The sequence below is a fragment of the Equus asinus genome, chromosome 20 (assembly GCF_041296235.1).
Source record: "Equus asinus isolate D_3611 breed Donkey chromosome 20, EquAss-T2T_v2, whole genome shotgun sequence".
Taxonomy (NCBI): domain Eukaryota; kingdom Metazoa; phylum Chordata; class Mammalia; order Perissodactyla; family Equidae; genus Equus; species Equus asinus.
Genome location: NC_091809.1, coordinates 81,513,267 through 81,525,855, shown reverse-complemented (window position 1 = coordinate 81,525,855; position 12,589 = coordinate 81,513,267). Strand labels below are relative to the sequence as shown.

At 39.1% G+C, this 12,589-nt stretch overlaps 1 protein-coding gene across 39 annotated transcripts in view; it reads left to right on the top strand.

Annotated features, from left to right (window-relative positions):
- The window catches only part of EMSY (EMSY transcriptional repressor, BRCA2 interacting), a 97,206-nt gene extending 84,895 nt beyond the window's left edge, over positions 1 to 12,311 (top strand). For 19 of the 39 annotated variants that reach the window (XM_070490643.1, XM_070490653.1, XM_070490635.1 and 16 more), the window contains 4 exons: positions 2,142 to 2,293; positions 4,193 to 4,756; positions 5,719 to 6,219; positions 10,294 to 12,311. In XM_070490643.1, coding sequence (XP_070346744.1) covers positions 2,142 to 2,293; positions 4,193 to 4,756; positions 5,719 to 6,219; positions 10,294 to 10,488 — 1,412 coding nt within the window. In that variant the 3' untranslated portion in view covers positions 10,489 to 12,311. Of the gene's footprint in view, positions 1 to 2,093; positions 2,294 to 4,192; positions 4,757 to 5,718; positions 6,220 to 10,293 lie in introns of all 39 variants that reach the window. The other 20 variants (XM_070490638.1, XM_044752815.2, XM_070490636.1 and 17 more) reach the window with 3 other exon arrangements.
- The last annotated feature ends 278 nt before the right edge of the window (positions 12,312 to 12,589 follow it).

Genomic DNA, 12,589 nt, shown 5'->3' with positions numbered 1-12,589 from the left:
AGTATGATTTGTCTTTTCTCCTAGTCAGTCATATTGTAATGATTTTAATAGTTGTTTTAATGTAAACCCTAACTCCCCTTTTTTCAGTTTGGTTGAGCACATATAGAAGATTTTATTAATGCTTATAATTTAAAATATACATATAAAGTATACTATAAGGTACAGTAAGATACTGTAGTCCATTTCTAAAAGAATACTGATGATGGTGCCTATAATTTCTTATATCACATGTAGGCATATGTATAGGAACAATAGAAAAACTATATTTGTGAATATAGATAGAATGTGTCATAAAAATAAGTAAAGCTTGTTTATATTTCACTGGATAGTTTTAAAGTTCTGTACTTTACAGTGATGTGCCAAATGACGTTTCAGTCAACAACAGACCACATATACAATGGTGGTCCCATAAGATTAGTACCATATAGCCTATGTGTCTAGTAGGCTATACCATCTAGGTTTGTGTAAGTACACTCTATGATGTTTACACAACAAAATCACCTAACCGCACATTTCTCAGAATGTATCCCCGTCGTTAAGTGACACACAAATATAATACATAAATGGCACTTTTATTTTGATTTCTATAGTGATCATCTTACCCTTGGACACCTCACTATGACTTTTCTAAGTATGAACTACTACTACTTAAAATTGTAGATCAAGATAAATGAGCATTAGAATCATGGATTATTGAAAGAGTTTTGACATTCTCAGAATCCTTAGCTAATTTTGTAGATTTGGTTTACTCTGTTCCTGATTCAAAAAGTTGGTTTCCCAGAAACCATAAGCTTTATTTATTTATTTTTTTTTTTGAGGAAGATTAGCCCTGAGCTAACATCTGCTGCCAATCCTTCTCTTTTTGCTGAGGAAGACTGGCCCTGAGCTAACATCCGTGCCCATCTTCCTCCGCTTTATACGTAGGATGCCTGCCACAGTATGGCTTTTGCCAAGCAGTGCCATGTCCACACCCAGGATTTGAACCAGTAAACCCCAGGCAGCTGAGAAGCGGGACATGCGAACTTAACCGCTGTGCCACCGGGACGGCCCCAACCATAAGCGTTTTTAAAACTCTGTAGAATAGGAAGTGGTGAATGTTTATACTGTTCAAAAAGTTGACATTGAGGCTGGTGAAAGATGATAGATGGGCGTCAGTGTAGACGTATAGTTATACATCTACAAATAGATGTAAATATAAATGTGTAGTTTATCCCATAGGGCCTTTAGAGCAAGAGAATAAGAAGTGGGCTTCTTCCTCCACTGCACTCTCACCCATTTGTGTCAGGTGAGCTAAATTTGAGAAGGTGAAAGAACACTGATATTTCTATTCTTTTGTTAACTTTATATTTTAGTACTTAATTTAAGGACTAATTTCAATCCACTACTTCATTTGGTCCTCTTCGAGGTAGAGAGAGAAATTTTTATCATCTCATTTAAAAAACCCAAAAATCAAGCAAACAAAATAAAATCTCTAAGTTTTAGAGGTTAATAGAGTTTGTGACCTCTTCAAATTCTCATGGCTAATTGTTGGTGGAGTGGGGCAGAATCTGGGTGTGACTCTTGGTCCAATTCTCTTTCTGCAGTATCATTTTGAGTCCTTACATCTTTAGGAACTGTAAGAATGAGAAACAGTGTCTCTTCATATAAAGGAGTGTATGCTTCTGGTTTTGTATTGCATTTGGAACTGGGACCAAGAGATTAAAGAACTTGTATTGTCTTACTATCCTTAAAGATATTAGTCTTGGGTTCATTACAGAAACTGATTTTGTTTTCTTTCCCTACTGGGGTAAAAGGTCATTGGAAAAGTGAGTGTAACTCGCAGGAGGTTGTAACTTGAAGGGGTGTGTTCCTCCTTTGTGATAATAGTTTTCACAGTGCTTCCACATACATTTCTCATCTCATCCTTATAATAGCTCTGTTATTCCCATTTTACAGATGAGGACACAGAGTCTCAGAGAAGATAAGTGGCTTTCTCAGAGTCACACACTTCATAGATGGGCAGACTCTGGTCTTCTGCCTCCTAGTTCACATTACTGCATTTTCTCTGGGATGCAATCTCACAGACATTTGTTTAAAATGACTACTGGTTACAGATGCTGTGGTGATTTCTGGAGAAATATCATCACCTCCTCTATTTTCAGTCAGCCATCGCTCCCAGCCCCAACAGCCCTCCCAGCCCCAGCGGACCCTGCTCCAGCATGTGGCTCAGTCACAGACCGCAACACAGACTTCGGTGGTGGTGAAGTCCATCCCGGCGTCTTCTCCTGGAGCAATCACCCACATTATGCAGCAGGTTGTATCTCTTTTTTTTCTTCCTACCTTCTGTAACTGCTTCCTTCCTGAAGTAAGGTTCAGTTTCATCTCCTGGTAAAAGAGGGGAAATAACTGAATAAAAGAGTGTGTAATTCTTTCATCCATGAGGAGTGAGTAGAGGAAATGAATTGATAGTCTTTACACTGGAAAGTAATTAAGAAATAGTGTTCTTGAACACTAGTGTTCTTCTCTGAACTCTTAACATTTCAGCAGGGTAGGGCTATCTAGATGAGTTTGTGACATCAGAATTGGTTACTGTTTCTGAGTATTTTACTGTTAGGGGAGAATTTATCACTGAGGTAAGATTTTCAAATGAAATGGAAGTTGGTTTGTTTAGCTGTTTATTTCTGAGTTTTTTGTTTGTTTTGCTTTTTGCTTTCAGAATAAATCCTCAGGGGAACATTATGAATAAGTAGGTAAATAAATATTTGACTTTTTTTTTTTTTTTACTATATGTGACAAATTAAGGAGGAAGAGACTCAACAGGAAGGAGAATGAATTAATATAAAACAGAAAATCTGGTATCAAGGGTGATGGGGAAAAGGAAGAAATATGTTAAATTGGTTTTGTGTCAGATACTGTGCTTTGAGTTTTAAATACATTAACTTGGTTGATTTTCACTATGATCCTGCAAGGTGGGTGTATTATCCCTCTTACCAATGAGGAAACTTATGCTCACAAAAGTTAAGTAACTTATCCTGGGTGGCAGAGACAGGATTTAAACCCAAAGCATCCTGCCTCTATTATAAAGTGATATCATAGATATCAGATTTAAGCATGACTTATCATGAGTAGTCACATAAATCACCATCACTTGACTGGTTGACCCTAATTGTAGGCAAACTACCTAAAAGGCAATGAAGGAACTGTTAAATTAAAAACCGGCATGTGTAAGGGATATTGAATCTCAAAGTTTTAAAGTTTAGAGTAGAGGTGTAGCATATGACAAGGCAGTGGGAAGGATGAGGTTGGGGTGGGTCTTGGTAACTGAGGGACGCCAGATGGCCAGAGATTTTGCTAGGTGTCAGATCTCAGCCTGGAGTCTGGCCCTCGTCTGAGCAGTCCTGATGTTGACCTTTCTCAAGATGCCTAGGAAAGTCAGACAGGCTGGCCCTAACCATGTCGCTCAAGGTCAATGCCTCCTCCCAGCACTATTGTAAGCAACCCCGGGCAGTCTCCCTTTCTGCTGACAGGAGTGCTCTTGTCCCCTCCCCCGTCTCCTTCCCTCCTGGGAGCTGGGTCTCTGGGAAGCTGGGGCCTGGTGGGCCTGGAGTCTGAGCAAAGGGGCGAGGAGGGCTTGTGCAGAGGGCTGTTCATGCAGACCTTGGTGAAACCTGATGGACCGTCTCCACTCCGCAGAGAAGCCCTCTGGGGACTGGGATGGGCACGTCCCTCAGACAGTTCTTCCCTTCTGGACAGTGTTGGATGTGCACACAGCCAAAGTGGGCTTCTCTGGACCTTGGCTCTGCTCTGGACACCTCACTCCTTGGTTACTGCGTTCTTTCTTTGGCTGGGTTAACATCTGTGATGACCAGGCTGGAGAGCTGTGTCCGGAGCCAGGGAGCCTTTTCTTTTTCTGTGATGGGCTGTGCTTACAGGGCAACCTTATTCTTATAAGTTCTGGGCCCTCTAGGACTTTTTATAGAGAAGTGAGTAGACCAGTTTTTGCAGTACTTAATGTCTGATAGTTGAAATTACAAGAGTCTCAATCTAAAGCCGCCTTTAGATTTAGAAACCTTGAGGTTTCTTGTCTTTTTGGGCTCTTCATTCTGAAAATTTTTGAATAAATCTTATAACCAAATCTTTTCCAGTTTGAGGAAAATGTAGCAATGTAGGTGTTTTTCTTATTTCATTCTTACTTTGTACCTTTTTTACTTAGGCATTAAGCAGTCACACTGCTTTTACCAAACACAGCGAGGAACTTGGAACTGAGGAGGGCGAGGTTGAAGAGATGGACACTTTAGACCCTCAGACAGGTCTGTTTTACCGATCTGCCCTGACTCAGTCACAGTCAGCTAAACAGCAGAAACTTAGCCAGCCCCAGCTGGAACAGACTCAGCTGCAAGTGAAAACTCTGCAGTGCTTCCAGGCTAAACAGAAGCAGACCATCCACCTGCAGGCAGACCAGCTCCAGCACAAACTCCCGCAAATGCCCCAGCTTTCCATCAGGCATCAGAAACTCACCCCTCTCCAGCAAGAACAAGCACAGCCCAAGCCAGATGTACAGCACACACAGCATCCCATGGTGGCCAAAGACAGGCAGCTTCCTACCTTAATGGCACAGCCCCCGCAAACTGTAGTACAGGTGCTTGCAGTGAAAACGACGCAGCAGCTCCCTAAACTGCAGCAGGCTCCGAACCAACCAAAAATCTACGTGCAACCCCAAACCCCCCAGAGCCAAATGCCGCTCCCAGCCTCGTCTGAGAAACAGCCGGCAAGCCAGGTAACGGAATATTGATAGCATGCAAAGTTAAACTTCTCTGTTCACGGAAAAAATGAGAACATCACGACCCTATCGTGATTAGCAGTGCTTTCTCCTGGCAAGAGGAAACTCAAAAGCCTCATTACGCTGATATTACTTTACCCCTTGAGAAGGTTGACATTAGGAAAGAAATGCACACATTAATATAGGAAGAAAAAAAGCATAGCACTCAGAACTTGATTTTCCAGGCAGTTTTTAATGAAATCACTTCAGCATTGATCAACAGTGCATAGAAGCGATACCCCTAAATTATTTTTATTTTTTACGTATAAGGTATTTATTTCCATGCCTGTAAACTCTTATTTCTGTGGCAGTAATGCTAAGTAAACTACAGTCTTTTAAGGAGCTTTATTGAACATTTTCCTTTGTAGTTTACATCATCACCATCTAGTTAATAAATTTATCTTCTAGATTGCCAAGGAATTATCTGTGAATATTTGAAAGAAAAATTATCTTAGCGAAAATCAGTGGCTTTGGAGTGATATATGTGTATGTGTATATTATAAATACATATATATAGAATATGTTTGTATAAATGTATTTTGAAGCAAAAAATTGAAAAAAAACCTTCTTTTTATTTTAAAAAGCTGAAGATTATGTGAAATAATTTGAGACGGGTTGAAAGCATACTGTGTGGGGATGTAAATCCCAAAGGAAAACAAGGCTGCTGTGACTTTTTTTTTCTTTTACTGCTATGAACCTTGGCTGGCTGAACAAAGGTTCTTTCAACCCTTCCTTTTTCTCTAGGTTCCTTAAAAGTAACCAGATACTTTCCCATCCAGCCTTCTTATTAAAACATCGAGCTTCAAAATGTCTTCCTAGTATACAGCACGAATGTTTCTTTTGCCATATTGTCTGGGGTGTTGGATAGGTTTTCTCAAAGAAATGTAGCTGTAACACACACAACCCCAATTTGTTTTCAGGTGGAGCAGCCAATTATAACCCAAGGATCCTCTGTTACAAAGATAACTTTTGAGGGGCGCCAGCCTCCTACAGTTACAAAGATAACTGGTGGCAGTTCTGTGCCTAAGCTGACATCACCAGTTACAAGCATATCTCCCATTCAGGCCTCTGAGAAGACAGCAGTGTCAGACATTTTGAAAATGTCTTTGATGGAAGCTCAGATTGATACAAATGTAGAGCATATGGTAGTGGATCCCCCAAAGAAGGCTCTTGCCACTAGTATGCTCACTGGTGATGCAGGATCATTACCTTCCACCCACGTGGTGGTGGCAGGGATGGCGAATTCGACTCCCCAGCAACAGAAATGTAGAGAGTCCTGTTCAAGTCCATCTGCTGTTGGCCCTCCCCTAACAACAAGGAAAATCGATGCTCCAGGAGTGCCTACAACAGGCCAGTTCATGCGTATTCAGAATATAGGCCAAAAGAAAGCTGAAGAGAGCCCAGCAGAAATTATCATCCAGGTAAGAATTGGAAGGAACATGAAAAATCTTGGGCATCTTGGGGGTTGTGAGTTTGGTGTGTTTTGGGATGTCACAGGAAGACTCAAGCCAAAATGGCAAAAAGACCGAGATTATCTTTGAGATGGAATTTGACAAATTTGGCTTAATACCTATTACAAATAATTCAAATTTATATTTATTTTCTGGAAATAGAGTCCTAGAAAATTTGTGGATATTGTCACACAGCACACCTTAGAGGCAATCAAGGGCCCTGAGCCCGTTCATCAGCTTGGGTTATAGATGCAAGCCATACTTGCCAGTGCTAACACAGCAAGTCAGCCCAGAAGATGAACAACTTCTTGGGGTCAAACTTGGGGCTCCCCAATCTTTGCTCAAAAACTCCTGAGATATAACTGGGTTGCACTTTTATTTCAAGTTAATTTCAGGGACTGTTTTCTTGGGAAAAACAGTTCTTGATCCAAATGTATGGTTTTCAGGACAAAAAAACCTTAATTAACTGAAATGTCTGCAGAAACATGTTGTAAGAGATTGTTTCTAAGTAATTTAATTTTATGTTTAACTTGGGATTAACCATAAAGCTTTGCTTTTTATTTCAATTATTGTTATTGAAAAATCTTGTTATGGTTACTATTCTGCCTTGGTAAGTACAGGCTAGTGAACATAAGGGATTCTTCATTCACAGCAGATCTTCCTCTGCCTCCCATTTCCTTCATTCTAAAACTCATCTGTCATCATGCATAATAGATCAAGACTGAAGAATTACTAGGACTAGCCCTTAGAAGTTGTGTTTTATTTCCCTCTCTCCTTGCCGGGTACCAGGTTGTTTTCTTGACATTTGTCATTTTTTGCTAAACAGCTGTATGGCTTGGACAGTATCAGAGCAGCTCATTTTAGTTAATTGGGAATTTGGATTTATTGAAATGTGGATAATCTAGGATTTACCACAGATTCACTACTCTGGGACTTGAAAGTTCCTGTGGTAGACTTTCCCTTTTCCAGAGAAAGAATGAAAGTTGGTCAATATAAATCCGAATACAATATATGTATGGGAGAAATGTTTAAAGGCAAATAGAACTGGCCATTGAATTATTGACATAATTTGTTCTTCCTTGTAAAAACAAATGTTAGTAAATTAAATAATCCTTGACAAAAGGATTTGTTATGGGTTTTTTCCCTCTAAGAGTTAGGGTATGGTAGAAAAGGAATGGTTTCCTGGCTTTGCCATTCACTGTGTGACTTTGATCAAGGCAGCTTAACCTGACTGTGCCTTAGTTTCCTCATCAGTAAAATGGGAATAAAGAATGCCTACTTTACATGATTGATGTAAGGATTACACAAAATTGAGATGAAGTACCTAGCCCAGTACTTGGCTCTTAGTGATTGCCCAATAAGTGGTAGCTGTTAACTTTTTTTTTTTTTTTTGAGACAGATTAGCCCAGAGCTAACTACTGCCAATCCTCCTCTTTTTGCTGAGGAAGACTGGCCCTGAGCTAACATCCATACCCATCTTCCTCTACTTTATATGTGAGACGCCTACCACAGCATGGCTTGCCAAGTGGTGCCATGTCTGCACCCGGGATCCGAACTGGTGAACCCTGGGCCACCGAGCGCACTTAACTGCTACACCACCAGGCCGGCCCCACTATGAACTATTTTTACTAAAATTTATGATGGTTCCTGGGGGTTTAAATTGGCATGCTCATTAAATTGAAAATAATTGGATAACTTATTTGGAAATTTTTTCTGTACTTTATGAACAGCGGTGAAAATGTAATTTGTTTCATGTATCAAAGATGATAGCTAATGGGTAGGTTCTCTGTAGAATACTCAGCTAACTTTTCACATGTACCGTATGCTCTATTGCTATGTCAGAGGGAAGGGCAGCATAATGATGAAGCACCTAGCTTTTGGAGTCGTAAATACCTAGATTTGAATCTCACCTGTACCAGCATTGTGGCTTTGAGCAACAGACTTAACCTCTGTACCTCAGTTTCATTACCTATGAAGTGGAAACAATAACACTTACCTCACAGAGTTGCTGAGGATTAAGTGAGAAAATATATACAAAGCAGCTGGTTAAGTGTCTGATACAGAATAATACTTAATAAAGATAGCTCCTATTAATATAATCATCATTAATTAATAAGTTGTTAGAACATTTTCATTTCTTATTATTAGTTATGGTTAGCTTTGACCTGAACTATTGATTTTTCTGATTCGGTAAAATCCCTATGAGGGTGAGTGAAGGAAGTCTGCAGAAGTGCTTTGATTCGTTGAACAATGTTCTGTAAAAAGTCAGCATGTTTGATAGTAAATGCTTTGAATGAAAAGCATTCTCTGTAGACAGATTATCTGTGTTTTGTTTATGTGTTCATTCATTCATTCCACATGTATTATTTAATCTCTGTGTTTCAGGCACTGTGCTAGGTGCTGAGGATAGAGGAGTAGACAAGACGAATATCTTCTATTCTGAGGGAAACTACATATGTGGAATTCATTGCATTTTAGAACCACAAGGATCTTTAGAACATATCTTTTCCAACTATCTTATTTTACACAAGATTAAACTAAAGCTCAAGGAAGTGAAGTGACTTATTCAGAGATCCACAGCAAGTCAGAGCCAGATCTAGGTTTGCTGACCCCACCTGAGACTTTTTCACAATAATCAGCTATATGGAATGGGGTAGGGGTGGAGGGGACGCAAACAAACAAACAAAAAACTCCACCACCCTAGAATCAATGCCTAGGTATCTTGCAGTATTTTCTTGATAGTGTTAAAATCAAATTTACATCTCCCCCAGTAGAAGGTTGTTTTGGTTAAGTATATTTGCATAGTGCTGGTATTCAACTTTAATCTGGGGTTTTTAATGTCAGAGATGCATTATTCATTTGGCAAATGCTTGTGGAGCATATAATGTGTGCCAGGCCCTGTTCAAAGCTCTGGGCATCTAGCTGTGGAAAAGATAGTCAAGATCTATGTTCTGCTCCATACTCTCATGGAGCTTACATTCTAAGGGTAAGAAAAAAATTTAAGAAACAGATGCTAAATGCAATGAACAAAATGTAGCAGCACCTGACAGAGCGAGCAGTGGGACCAAGCCAGTACTCTGGTTTCATGGTCATAGAGGGAAGGCTTCTTGAAGCCATTTACCCTGAGCGTTTGAGCTAAAATGCAGATGACAGGATGGAACCAGCCATGCAGAGATTTGGAGGAAGAGCATTCCAGGAAGAGGGGAATAATTAGTACGAAGGCCCCAAGGTCTGTTGAGTTTGGCATAGGCTGGAGCGGTGGTAAGGAGTTCAGTGTTATAGCAAGTATAATAGGAAACAATTGTAGAGTTTTAAGCAGGGCTGTGATATGTACTGATAAACCTTTTAAAAAGATGTCTAATAACGGTGAGAAAAAAGAATCTGACAAGGCAATATGGCCAGAGTATGTGTTTATCTGCTGATATTTTTATTATTTAAAAGATAGTTTTGTCTTCTCTACTTTCAATTTCAGTAAAGATTGTTAGTGTGTGACCCAAACAGGTAGCTTCCCCTTTGAACTACCAAAGGGTTACCAAAGGGCTTAAAATATATTATGGTATCAGCAAATTAATCATTCATCTTGCAGATGATAATGAGCGAAATCTGACTATATTTACATTTAAAATTTGCTTAATGATCAAATGAAAACGTCCTTCAAGTCTCTCTCTTGAATTAGGCACAGACCTTAACCTTTTTTGTTAGAAGAGGCACCATCAGGGAGTGGAAGGATCACTTTGAGTTGTACAGGACTTGAATTTGAATCCTGGCATTAACCCTGACCAACTGTATGACCTTGATTAAGTCACTTACCCTCTTAGTTTCCTCATTTGTAAAATGGGAAATATTATTTTCCTTACAGTGTTGTTATGGGGATTTAGAGGACTACCATATGTGAAAGCAAGCACCCAGCACAGTGCCTAGTGGTAGTAGTTGTCCAAGAAACGTCAGTTTCCCTTTGTCCTTCCTTAGTGTTGTTGGGGAGATCCTTCTGTTACCTTTTCTCTTACCTTACCGTGAAGCTTCTCTCCTGTGTCTTTCTTGCAGGCCATTCCCCAGTATGCCATTCCTTGTCACTCCAGCTCCAACGTGGTAGTAGAGCCCAGCGGGCTCCTTGAGCTAAACAACTTCACCAGTCAGCAGTTGGATGACGATGAGACGGCAATGGAGCAGGACATAGACAGTAGCACAGAGGATGGAACTGAGCCCAGCCCCTCTCAGAGTTCTGCTGAACGGTCCTAGTGTTTTGGACACAGGAGTGCACTTTAAAACCTACTTGGTTACCAAGTGTCCAGGGAAGCCCTGCATTTTGATGTCTAAAGAGAGCACTTTGCCCATGCTTAGGCTACGGACCCTGAAACAGCAGTGTTTCGACAAGAATTGCTGCTGGAGCAGCATTTTAAGACAAGATAAAACTCACAGGGGAATGTACTTTTTTAAAAAAAGAAAAAAGAAAAAAAAGAAAAAGATGCACATCTACAGTGACATAAGACCTGATGTTCTTTCTCTGTTGGACCATGGCTGATGGAAAAGTTTATCTTGCAGTAGAGAAAGACTTTTCCTTTGAATGTTCTTCAACTGGTTTCTACTGAGCAAAACACCATCAAAAAAGGAGAATGTGAATAGTTTGTATTTTGAAACAGTGTGTCAGGAACAGTTTTTTAAAAAATCTTGTATGTTTTTGCAAATCCCTGGAAGTGTTGAATTGGTTAACATTTTACATTTGCTCGGTTCATAGTTTATAAAATAACTTGAAAAATACTGGCATTAAAGAATCCTAATTGGATGGTGGAAATCAGATCCCTAACCAGTGGGAAGTGCTTTCTGGGTGGCTTGTACATTCTCACCAATTGTATGCTAATTTATTGTGTTGTTGTTTCTCTGTGCTATAGGCAGCACATTTGCCTTCTATTTATTTAAATGTAAACATTTCAAAGTCGGCCATATTCCTTCTGACAAATTTCCTGTAAACCAGGATTGCCTACCCTTTCCACCTCCCATTGTCTCCTCCCCTCCTTTAAGAAAACTTATGAGAAAATGTTTCATTGTGAAGCAGAGGAAAAGAAACATTTTCTGGCCCAAAGGAAATGTTCAGTTATGTTCAGGAAAAGAAATTATTCACATTGAACTTGCACATTCATGTTGGATTGAGACTTTGAAAATAACTTTTGCATACTTTTGTTTAACCCCCTTTGAAATGTATAAAAAGTTCATTTACAGTTCTAAATGTAATGTTTTTAAGCATTCTGCCTTTTTAGGACACAGTTTATTTAAGCAATATGTTTGGGTCTTGTGATCACTGTCTGTCACAAATAGAGTGAAGGATAAGAGGGTGGGAGGGTGAGAGTCACTTTTGACAAGTTGTGGCAAAGGAAACTATACTTTTCATTTTTAAAAAAATGTAAATAGAAAACTTTTTAACGGTTTTATATAGATTTCACTATAAATAAGCATTTTAAGACTGACAAATGTTGAACTGTACATACATATTCAGCGTAACTGCCCAATTTTTTGGTGCTGAAGTACTGTAAGTAGAATTCATCAACAGTCTCCTAATTTTTGCATTCATATCTGGAAAAAAAACTGTGATACTGTAGTTAATAAATTCCCACTAGAGTGACACTGAAGATTTAAACACAAGCATTCATAAGATGCACTGGTCTCTGGTACTTGTCATTATTTCTACTAGGTGATAATGACTTACCCATAGATGGAGCTGTTGGATGTTATTTTATTGTACAAATTCATGTTTAAAAGACTTCGTGACTGTTTCTAGTTAAGTAATTTTTTAACCTCTCGGGTCAGAGACTTCTTTGAAAATCTGATTACACTATGAACTCTCTTACCAAAAAGATACACATGCCAATATATGTTAGATTTTGCATACAATTTTAGGGTTTCATGGGACCCTCAGCCTATCCATGTATTCCAGGTTAAGCCCTCTGTTATGGTCAATCCATTACTTACAGATGTAAGTTTTTATAAAATAAAGTATCTTTTAAATATTCATGGATCAGGTAACAACAGCAAACTTGAATAAAGTTATTACGTTCTGTTTCTCCATATCCTGGCAGCGTAGCCTACCTGTGTCCCATTGAGAATTTGGCCTTAATATGTTTCAGCAACCAGAATGGCAAAGGAAACTTCCATAGTCTACATTTTTAAAAAATTAATATGTATATTTAACAAATTATGAAGTGGGGGGTTTAAATTTCTTTTTCTTTTAAAGGTGTTAATTTCAAGAAGAACATGAATTTTATTTATTCAACAAATATTAATTAAGCATCTTCTGTATGTCAGGTACTATGCTAAGCACCAGGGATACCGTAGTGAATAAACAAAA